Raw genomic sequence first — 12,238 nt, 5'->3', positions numbered from 1 at the left:
TCAGGAGCAAATCAAGAAATAATAGTTTATATTTTCAAATCTACATAGAAGTTCTGTTTGCCTAATATCCATTTATTAGGTGCTCAAGTCACCTGATGTTGCATTTTGCCCCTTGATTCAGCTGCTTATCCTGATTTGGATAGTGGGTTAGTACAAATAGGGTGGTGGGAGGGATGATTAATTTCCCAAATGCATTAATAAATCTGTAAATACTCTCTTTGTGGCTAATGTATGGGAAAAATATGAGGTTCATATGGACTAGATTTTTCTCCCAGACCTATGACTGGATTGTAGTTTCCTGGCTATTCTGTTGAAATGGGGAAGGAATCTGACCATTCTTCCAGGTAACCTGTGATACATCTGGTGGTGAACTGTACAGACCTCAAAAAAGATAAAAAGTGTTTCTGTGGAAAATCTGTACTTTCCTTCTATAGAAAAATCAAGGAGAAGCTAATTTGACCCAATTCCATGGAGCCCTCCTGGTTTCGGAGTCTTTGAAGCACTTGCAAACCACAGAGTTTATACACAGGAAAATACAGTTTATAACCCCTCACTCTCTATCCCAAAACACATATCAGTGAAGAAAAGGTTTTTTTCCCCAGCTTCACATTCGGCTAAATACCTTTGAGGCACTACTTTGTGTGGGTAATATGTGAAAAAGACCTAGGAGCAGTGAGACTGAAATGATGCCAGCTTGGAAAGGACATCCAGAAGAATGACATTGGGGTGTCCAAGTCAAGCCCATGGGACTAGAAGTCTGGGCACAGGGTTTAGATCTAATTTCTGTTCACTCAACATATACTAAGTCAAACACTACTATTCTGGAAGGATCCTGGTAGTTTCTAAATTATAGAATGTGAAAAGGACCCTAGAATACATCTCTGATTATTTCAAGGGATACTACCCACACTTTATGCACAATATTTAGTGTTTTGGAAAAATGTTAGAAGTCGATGTGACTTTGTTTAACCAGCATTTTAAATGGGAACAAAATTAAGCTGTTATTGAAGTCTCCAGAGATCTTATATTGTTTTTTCTTCTGGCTTGTCAGCTTGTGGTATATGAGGATGATTTGTTATTATTTATTATCAGGAAGAATAAAGGAGGAGTAAATAAGAAAATGCTCACATTCGTAGCAATAGTTAAATCTCAGTAGTCTCTTTTTTTTTGGTGCTTCTTATTCCTGCATGTTTTTAAACTTGGTCTTAACTATAGAATTATTTCTTTTTAAATTTCAGCAACTAGTAGTTATTTAAGGACCTACCATTGTTTCCATTTTGCAGAGAACACATTTTAAGACACATTTGTAACCATAGCCATTTAAATTCTGCTTTGCGGGAAGTGCTTGTACAAGCTGATAGCCTCGATGTAAATTATTTATTTCAAATTGCATTGGCAATGCTCTTTATTTTAAAAAATAGGACACTGAACATGAAATTTGTTGTTTTTTTAAATTTTCTTTAGATGTCATGCCAAACTCACTTAGAAAAGCTTTTACTCTAAAAGATCACTTTTTTGTTACTGACGATCGGCCCGCCAGTGTTGGAAATTCAGTAACTTTGTGTTTTGAGAAACACAAGATAAGCTGAAGAGTTAAATGTAATTTTTGGTGCCTGCCAGTGCGTGCTATGCATGAGATAGTCTCTATGTATATCTACAATGGAGAAACATTTTGAATTATCTTATTTTATAGACATTCCTGATATTTTCTCTACTCAATGTGTAAAATGCTATGATCACTTTTTATTCCTTTAGCTGGAGAAGATCCAGTTTTTAATAACATCCACTGTCTGGCAGTTATGAGGGCAAATTAACGTCTGGACAACTTATGTGTAAATATAACATGCTATGAAACAATAGAGCTTTATAAACACTATTACTAATTTTCTGTTCCTTCTTTGTTAAACTTGAAATGGAGCTGTGTACAGATCCATTTGAATGTGACATTTCTACTGTCCTGAAGTCTTAAAAGACACAGCAATATTTTTCTTTTTCTAGTTAGCGGTAAACTAATATTCGTTGGTCATATTGTCAGTAGACTAAATACCAGCTTGGAAACACAATCTCTAAGGTGGTCATAGTAAATTAAATTGCAACAGGGTTTTGAATGGCAAGGTAGCATTTAAGTCCTTTTATAAATATATATGTGTGTGTGTGGATTTTTTTTAACACACATGGGACAAAATAGAACTTGGATATTTCAGGCTTTACAAGGAATGCAACTAGGATTTCAAATATGTTTGCACTAGAGCTTTTGGTCAATTGATAAGAAACAGTTGAAAGATTTGGAACACTAGGAAAAAAATTTAATAGAACTTCTGTTTGTGAGGGGGAAAAAGGATTAAGAAAACATGTAGACCTCAGTTTTATGCTTTTTACCAATCATCTCTTCCACTGGAGCCAACAGAAGTTCTGCTTGGCTAAGGAATATGTGAATATCATACATGGCAGTTTGACATATCATATAGGCTTTACTTTGTAGGTGTATATGTGGTACAAATTATACTTCTATTCAAAGAATAATCCAGTTAGACTGACTCAGAGGCAAACTCTGCAACTCACACCCTTATTTTCTAGAAAAGCTGCCACTGAGATAACAGCCCTTTCTCCAGCAGCTAATTCTCTGTGTATTTAAGTAGTCTCTAAGTGTACAGGAATAAGGTCCATTTGCGAGCATAATTAAGTGCATATTGCCCCAATCCAGCACACATGATTCTCATAAGCGTATCATGGAAGAAAGAGCCACATGGGCAACTTTAGTCCTCAGGCTATTGTAACAAATGTGGTGCAGTGTCAAGAGAGATGGTTTTAATCCTTTATTCAGTGTGATTACCATTATTAGCATTTGGCCCTGTGGAGCTTAATATTCCATGTTGTTTTCTTCCTCCTCATGTTTCAATAACAATTTTCACAAAAAGCATGTTTCCCTCTTCATAGCATTACAGGGAGCGTACTGGTTATTCTCAGTCTGAAAGCGTTCCTGCAAATTTAGACATTTTCAAGCAATTTTTGTAATGCAGCCTGAGTCTGGTATATTTTTAAAAGTCATGTTTGAGAGACTGGAGGGTCACACTACAGATTTTATTTGAACAGGTGGCATCAGGACCACGTAGACTTACATTTTCGCTGAATTAAAAGCAGACTTTTGCAAAATCTAACATCATTTTTTTTTGTCTATTGATATCTAGCTATAAGGATATCTAGTGGCATATAGATAGCTGCAGGTATTTATTGATAGATAAGTCAATATATCAATAAAAATAGTTTGTTTCTAAAGTAATAGCATTCTCAGTGGGATATGCAACCCAGATATTGCAGTACTTGGTGCAGGAGAACCGTATCCGGAAAGAGATTCAGTATCTCCCTATGACAAGCCTTTTATCTTTGTTGAAAGTGATGATGAAGAATGTAAGCAAGCAGCATAAAAGATGAATAGCTAATAAGATTATTTTGAAATGTTCTTATTATTAGAAACTTGTGAGATATTGACAATTTTTGTCCAATTACCAAAGATATATGGCATTTTTCTGAAAAAAGGATACTCATGATTATTGGAAATGTATTACCTTTAACCCAAAGCCCAGAAGCTGACCCAAAAGCCTGAGAAGTATTCAAAGCATATACAGAGGGAACACTTTATTCTAAGCCAAAACGCTTTAAACCTCTCTGTGAGAACACTGGCCCTTCCTATATTTATCTGTATGAAGGAATTCGGAAGCGTTTACGCTGGACAGAGCCTCAGCGGTGTCAATACACCCTGGGAATCTGCTCTGCTGTGTTCCTGATCTCTGTATCTTAAGGAGAATAATGCACTGGCTGTAGGAGAAGGTGATTCTCTGCATTCATGACCTCCAGTGCTGTCCTTTGGCTACAAAGTCAAGCTTCTCGTGGGCCTGAATGCGGAACTCTATTTCTCACACTGTAAATACTCCCATTGACATTAATAAGTGTTTATGGAGTAAAACATTACTCACTGTGAGTAAGAGCCATATGATATGAGACAACAGGTCTGGCGCTAAAATATGTTTTCGTATTTTTAGGGGAATATATTCTCATATGTGGGTTTCTTGTTTTTGGCTGCACCTGTCGTGTGTGTAGAATATGCCTGCAAAATAAGTAATTGCACAGTTTAGAATTAGATATGCATATGTAAATACATATTACTCCTTACCATCCCATTATCTAATTTACATGTGTAAATGCAGGTTAACTGCAGGTGTAGCTTTGCCAGTGGCAAATTGAGTATTTCAAAATTTAGCCTTGGGTGTGCTCCGGGGAATTACACTACAAGCCCATGTTGTTTCTTCATTCAAGCTCTCAAGTCTGTTAGAAACCCAATATAAACATTTGACTCTGCTCTATTTCACAGGGTAATCCTTCAAAATTAAAGACCTAATGATTATTAATTCTTTTTATATTTATTGATTTCATTAACATTAATCATGATAAACACCTTTGATATTAATGTGGATGTCATTGGTACTGTAACTCAGCCCTCATTAACAGGACTGTTAGTTACAAGGTGGTATTTTTTACATAAACAGCTCCATGGCTTTCTTATGGAAGTAAGGAGGGCAAAGTGTTCACTGAATTTTGAAAACATTTTGCTATTTATAAGTAGCTTTTTTTTTTGTTTAAGAAAAAGGAAAATAATAAGTTACATAAGATTATTGCATATATTTCTTAAAACCCCAAAGCAACTTAGTGTTTGCTTTGACAAGTTAATGTACATAATTCTATTCAGTAGTCCTCAAAAGTTGACAGCAAGCCTGAGCTTTTGTTTCTTCAAGTTTTCTCTATATAATGCAAAGATCGTATTCATGGGGCTATGGAGAGTGTTTATATGCTTGGGTGATCACGTTAATTTGGTAGCTGGAGTCAGTTCTTAGTGTTCTTCAGAAGGCCCAGGGGTGTGTCTCATTTTCAAGGGGTAATTCATTTTTGGGCAAGGTGCATGGGGCTGTCTTCCTGCTATCACCACAAGACAGGTCAAAGTGAATAGAGAAGCCTTGTGATTTTCACGAATTTTAGGTCTGAATTACTCAACGTGCACAATTTTATCCGTATTTCTCTTGATTGAACCTGTTGTGTTTCAATTCCCAGTGTCTGTGTCTCAACAACAAAATAAGCCCTGTGAACTGAACCACTCTCATCTTGAATATCACTGTGTTTTCTTACAGCCTGTGACCTCATGAACCAAGGCATCCTGGCCCTTGTCAGCTCCATTGGCTGCACGTCAGCAGGATCCCTTCAGTCTCTGGCAGATGCCATGCACATCCCTCACCTCTTCATCCAGCGCTCAACAGCAGGAACGCCGAGGAGTGGCTGCGGGCTCACCAGGAGCAACCGCAATGATGACTACACACTCTCCGTCCGCCCCCCTGTCTACTTAAATGATGTCATCTTGAGGGTGGTCACAGAATATGCCTGGCAGAAATTCATTATTTTTTATGATAATGACTATGGTAAGTATTTATTTACCAGGGTGATTTTTGTCAGATCCATAATTCTGTTGAAAGCAGTCACATTACATCTTTATTGTCTTCAAATAGATTATGTTTTGCTTGTGAACATTTATGGTTCTGCCAGCATTTCACAGCACCTCAGAGAAATCTATCCCTAAAATCTATCAACATTTACAGGTTTATTTGATAATTTCTTTGTTAGAGTTAACTGATAAATGGAGAACTTATCTGGCTTTCTATTCTGCCAGTGTTTATGAAGCATACCATTTTTTAGCAAGCTCTCTTTGATTTTTGGACTATAGAAATATAAAATGACAATTCAAGAGGCAATTTCAATGATTTTACATTCTGTAGAATCGTTTGTTGTGTGGTGAATATCTCCTGTTTGGCATATATTTGATGGCCAGAAGCTGAAGCAGTGCTGAATGTAGAACAGAGACCTTGGCAAGAATGAACTGCTATTCATAAATGTAAAAGTTTGAGAGAACTTCTGTAGAGTGAAGAACTTGAGGAGGAGGGCTTGGATAAGACAATGTTCCTTCTTTTTTGAGTTCATTCGGTGTTCCTGAAAGGTGCTGAATTGACGGTTGTTGTGTAATAGAGTAAGTGCGACACAGACGGCAGCATCACAAGACTGCGCCATTCAGCTCAGTGACTCAGCTGAGTTTGGGACAGATATTTTCTACAGCTGAAAAGAGAACTGGACAGGTTTCTGCAGTATAGGTGCCTTATCTAACTAATGTTATGATCTTTTTTCTATGGAAAATTGCTTTGAAACGAGACCTGTTTTGTTCAGATGCATCCATTATTCATAAATAATCACGACTGGTTTGGATGAACATTTTAAAACTTTGAAAATAAGTTAAATCTTCAAGTTATGGAAAAATGCTCACTTCAGCAGGTTGCTGTGCATAATATCTGGTTCATTCAGGTCAGGTGTTATTGATTTTTGTTCCCTGGCTACATAATAAATTCTTAAATTAGAAAGATAGAAAATGATGAATAGGAGAGTTCCTATTTATAACAAAGCAGCACCTAAAAGCACCAGCCATAGGATAAGGAACACACATATAAAAACCCATCCAAAAACCTTGCAGCGAAGAACATTTTTGTTCATGTTTTATGAGTTTGTGAATTTAAGTACCAGTGTACCTATGAAGATGACCATAATCTTGCCAGATAAAACCTATCTTTTTGCATGTATTTTGGGGTTTAAAAGCCTCAAACAAATTTTATAATTAATATTTTTTTAATAATTACATTCATAAATACTAGTTTTAAATTTTTCAAATTTCATTATTTAATTTGAGAATGCAGTTTAGACACCATGTCATTTTGTCCTTGATATCTGGGTAAGAATCTCATTATGGTGTGACTTAGGTAACACAGATGCCTGCCTGCAAGGAATAAATTTCAGAGCAGTAGCTCCTTCAGTGACACATCATCCCCAGGCATGACATGTGGCAGATATTTAGCCTTTCCACAAGTTTCTATGGTGTTGTGACTACAGGAGTCTACAAGTAATGCCGTGCAGACAGATTGGTAACCTGACTCTGATCAGTGATCACTATCACGTACTTGAGGAGAAGGTGAAGTCTGTCCCCTTTCTAGCCATTTGTGTGGTTTGGGTAGGGGTTTGGGGGATTTGTGTCGTTAGTTTTTTTGTGTGTGTGTGTACATAGATTGGGATTAACACCATGAATATAAACATTTTTAATGCAACTGGAGTTTTAAGATAGCCCTATTCAGAGTTGCAGGGTATCATCTGTACAAAGGTACAATGTTTCTTTAAATTGTGCTAAATCCTTGATTTCAACAGTGATCCCTAGGGCAGCAAGCAGTTTCTATATTCCCTTTATGCTTCCTACAGTTTCTTTATAAAATTTTATGTTGCTGATTTCATTGACTTTCTCCTCTTCCACTTTTAATAAGGAACAAGAGAGCAGAAGTTTGAGATCACCATCTCTTACCGAGGCCTCTCTTGTTATTTCCATTACCCTGAGAGTTGTTCTCTGTCTCTCCAATCCCTCTTCTTGCTCATGCTGGAATACCTCTCTAATTCCTCACTACCCTGTTTCAGGTGAAATCATTAGGCTTGACACAGTACTTTGCCTGTTCTTAATTCTCTTAGCTGGTGTTTGATCTATGGCAGTAGCTTTCCTTGTACCCGTGATAACATTATTTTCTTAGCAGTCCCTAGAGAGCAATCTTGCCATTAGCTTATTTATAAATCTTAACAAATTATGTCACTTTTCCCCCTTTTCATGCTATTTTATTGGTATACTCAAAACATTTTCAGTATGTTGGCAGCGCGCGTTTTCTCTTCCCAGGTTCTATATCGAACGAAGAGGGGCTTGCACAAAGGGAGGGGCAGAGAAAAGAGGTGTGAAAGGGTGTGAAAAGAGGAGCTGAAATCACTTGTTAATGGATCATAGAATGGAAAAGTCTGAATTTTGTATTCATCCCGCTTTGAGCGGGGCTGGGGCGGGGGGGGCGGGTAGGACTATGTGACCTCCTGAAGTCCCATCCAACTCTAACTGTTCTATGATTCTGTGATGTTTGATAAAGCCATTCATGTACATGGATCTATAGATGTGAAATACTTTAAAGCCCACCCCCCCTCCAACACAGCATCAGTCTGGTTTTTATACAAGAGAGCTGTCCCAAGAAGCCCAGAAGAGATTGAGGAAGGGAACGTTGCCATTAGCTTCTGTGCCTGTTTTAGAAAGAAATCAAGGCTGGACTCGCACACATGGATGGAGGTCCAGGGGTAACCGATCCCATTGGTCTAAGTGTCAGTGCAGCCAAGAGTGGCTTCAATTCCCTCTGGAAGATCCTAGTCCCATTCCTTAGCTTGCCTGAGAGGATCTGCTGCAGTATGAGATGAATTTCTTTTCTTAGCTGATAAAGACCTAAAATCAAATTCTGACTGGAAGCTTTGCTCAGTTTAACTGTTCGCAGAAGTTGATATTAGACATTTTAATGTAACATTTAGTATTAAACATTAAAGTAGGTGGGAGATCAACACTTGCATTAGAATTAAATTCATATTGGAAAGAGATTATTGATGCGTTCTGCACAGTCCTCTGCAGAACTGACACTTGTGCAAACAGAGCAATTTCTTGCCCCGGTGGGATTTTTTTCTATGTGGTGATCTTTCCTTCTCAAGATGTGTATCATAATATCAGGTGAGTCTCCATAGCAGTAAATGGCACTTGAGAAGTAATGGGAATATAGATTCTGATGTGTGTTAATCCTCTATTTTTTCCCATTGTTGCCATCTTTTTCTAAGTTAGAAAACATGAAAACATTGTTAGACTGCTTCCAGCACTCGGCAGAGTTCCAATACTTTCCTTTCTGAGAAATTCTGCATAGTGATTTAATGTAAAGATTTCTAACAAAATACTTTAATTGTATTACTGAAATTATTTCCAGTAATAATTTTTGCTCTGTGAAAGAAAATGTGCATTTCAAATTTAAAATAATTTTTCCTATAGTAAATTTGGGCTCACGTCAAAGTAAATACTTGCATCTTTAAAAGAGTCTGCAACCATTTATGTGTCAATTTATCAATATCATAGTTTCTTAATGCTATGAATTGAATTGCTTTTGATTTTTATCTCGCAGTCTGTGGTAGATTCCTTTTCGTTATCAGAGAGTTAGGGAATTATTTATAATTGGAAATGTGTCTTCTGCAGAGCTGGGAGTTATTTCCCCGATATTATCCTTTTTTTAAAACTCCCAAATCCTTTTGTTGAATATAAGTAGATAAGTATATTCAGTTTTAACATTTTAACACTTCTCCTATCTAAATGCTAGAATATTCAAGTCTACTTAAAGGTTCTTCACTAACAAAGTTAAAGTCCCTGAAAGAAGCAATTCTTTCATTAAGTCATAACCAGCTGGGTGTTGAAGAAATGATGGAGAAATGCATTTCTGAAATAATTGACATCGAAGTTTTTAACTGATGGGTTTTTTCCAAGTAAAATTGTAGGTAGGCTGACTATTCTAACACAAAGCAAAACAAAAGACACCTTGGTAGTAATCAAAAAAGTATTTTTCTGCTCTTGGCTTAGTTAAGATGAGTAATTAGTGAAAGATTTTAGTAAAGCTGTAGTCTTTTGTCAGTGGCAGAGCCTTGCCAGTAACAAATGTGAGGCTAACACACAATAACAGTTAATGAGTGAGGAGGTAAGAAAAGAGAACATTTTAACTTGAGCAGACTTAGATGGTGTTTGTATTTCATTTACTACAATTTTATCTCTACCTTTAGTGTATAAACTCAGATGAAGTAGTGAAATTGGAATATGGGTTGTCTTTTCCCCAATCCTTGCTCTCTGCTGGGTGATCTAGGTCAAACTCCCAGAGAAAATAGTGCAGTTAGTCCCTTGTATTTAATATATTTTGTTCCTTGAGATAAAACAAGATAAAGGCCTGCCCAGGACATGAAATCTGATTTTGTTTAAGAAAATTTCATATGAGTATATTAAAAGTCTTCAAGGACAATTCTGCGCTTCTTCAAATACCATTAAGGACAGTCTTCTTACACAGTTAAAGAGTAGGCGGCATGAAATGCAGCAAAATTATGCAGTAGATTGATGCCTTTCTCAACCTGCTATTAAAATTACTATCCACACAGTACGTGCAAGCCAAATTTACTTCATTTAAGCAGCCAAATCGTCTCCCTACTCTTTTTATTCTTGACTGCTCAGCTCAAACCGTAGGACCACTGAGCTGCAGAGGGTAGCTGTGCATCTCCTCCTTACAAGCTGGTGTACGGACCGGGCAGTTCATCAGACTAAGTCTCTGAACTCTTCCTTAGGACCGTCAGCACCCTTTTCAGTGAAGGCATTTTCAGACTGGATACTATAAATGTATAACTTATACCTTTGGAAACTGCAAAGGTTAGATTTGTAAAAAGAGCCTCTGACATCTGTAAACATTTTGAGCAAGGTTTGCCAAGTTATTACATCTTTATGGTTTCAAGTTCAAAGCAAACAAAATGTTTGAAACAGCAAATCCTGCCTCACCCACAGACTGGCATCTGACAGTAGCCAGTCCCCGGATAGTAACATGAAAAAGACCCTTACACATTCAAATGCAGAAGGAGACAAATTATATAGACGTTTGAGATCTGAATGTGTGAATTCAGGCTATATAAGCAGAGTAATTGACCTAGAATCCCAGCATATTTTTGGTTTTTACCTTTGTGGTGTATCAACATGGGGCAAGCTTTTGTAATTTGTATCTTACTCTTCAGGTAGTTAAAAGTTCACTGCATTTTCCTGGAATACATAGATACTTTCCCGTAGTAGTGAATTCTTTATGAAGAAATCAGTCAATCATTGCAAGAACATAATTGTGAATTTTGTGCAATTTACTGTGTAGGTGTCTTTACGTTTCTAAGATGAGGGAGAAAGTCTAGCTGTTTGGAAATATTTATTTTTAATGTTTTGTTGGTGCCAAAGCATAAAGAAAGATTCTTCATTTTATCTAGAAAGGTTGGGGTAATAAGATTGTTTTTGGAGAACTAATGTTGTCTTATTTCCTATTCTCTTTTGTAGCAGTAGCTATGTTTTAAAACTCTTCAGTAATTTATATTATTAAAAACAAAAAAACTTAAGACACGCCACTTCTTTATCCAAATTTCTGGCGTAACTTTGTATTTTTCAACCCAGCATGCCTTTGATACGCAACCATCACTGTTGATTTATGTCATGTTTACTGATTCCAGGACTAAGATATCTTTGCTTACAGTTTTTTTGACCTTCCTACTAATACCACGTATATTTGGCAATGGATATTTTCCATTCCCTTAGGTGATAATTTAATTTTGACTTTTCTAAAGAAAAAACAAAACAAAATGAGCATTAAGGCTATGAAGGGAATTTGCTCTGTGAGGCTAAAGGAGGCATTCCCATAGCAAAAGGAGAATCAAGAAGTAATTGAAGACTTTGCTGACAGGTAAGAGAGGAGGTTAGCAGCAGTAAAGTTTAGAGGGCATTTGTCTCACAGAACCTTCCTTGTGGATCTCTCCTCTTGCTCCTCAGCATACACAGGGGTTTCAGATTATTTGTGCACCAGGAAAGGATGAAGGCAGTGGTGTGAGGTACCTGGTCATATCACTAAAAAGATGTTGTGGATGCCCCATCCCTGAAAGTGTCCAAGGCCAGGCTGGATGGGGCTTTGAGCAACCTGGTCTAGTGGGAGGTGTCCCTGCCCATGGCATTGAGGTTGGAACTAGATGATCTTTAAGGTCTTTGAACCTAAACCATTCTATGATTCTATGATATTGAAGAAAGACACGAAATACAATCTCAAGGAGGAGAGCAGTGAGATCTGTATTAGTGAGGATTCCAGACTAAGTAAAGAGGTCTGTGAAACTGTGAAGATAAAAGAGAGCATTCTCCCCATCCCTGCCCCAGAAAAGTATTTGTTTTCAAAAATAAATTGAGTGTAATGATATAGGATTGGATTACTGTTCTTTAAAGATCCTGGAAAAGAAGGGATTATACCTGGAACTTGAAAGGTTGACCTGCTTGCAGAGAGGCTGCCTCCTGTGTTGTAAGAGGGGTGATATTCTGAGATAATGCACATCTGTACGTACGGGCCCTGGATTCCTAGTATCTCTTTTAAGAAACGTATAAAGTATTCCATTGACACTTTCCTACATACACATTTTCCAGAAATAAATATTCAATGACCACTGACAAAGATGTGCTTGAAAACATAACATTTTCAAATAATTTAAAGTTTTAATGCAAGTTTAATAA

The 12,238-nt window shown here is 37.0% G+C and overlaps 1 protein-coding gene across 2 annotated transcripts in view; it reads left to right on the top strand.

Annotated features, from left to right (window-relative positions):
• The window catches only part of GRID2 (glutamate ionotropic receptor delta type subunit 2), a 764,624-nt gene that overhangs the window by 444,245 nt on the left and 308,141 nt on the right, over positions 1-12,238 (top strand). Inside the window, exon 3 of one of the 2 annotated variants that reach the window (XM_074147378.1) lies at positions 5,181-5,465. The exons of the other annotated variant lie outside the window; for it this stretch is intronic. Coding sequence (XP_074003479.1) covers positions 5,181-5,465 — 285 coding nt within the window. The remainder of the gene's footprint in view (positions 1-5,180; positions 5,466-12,238) is intronic. 2 annotated transcript variants of the gene reach the window in all.

The sequence above is a fragment of the Numenius arquata genome, chromosome 5 (genome assembly GCF_964106895.1).
Source record: "Numenius arquata chromosome 5, bNumArq3.hap1.1, whole genome shotgun sequence".
NCBI classification, from domain to species: Eukaryota; Metazoa; Chordata; class Aves; order Charadriiformes; family Scolopacidae; genus Numenius; species Numenius arquata.
The sequence above is the reverse complement of the archived record's forward strand: the minus strand, read 5'-3'. Positions and strand labels throughout refer to the sequence as shown.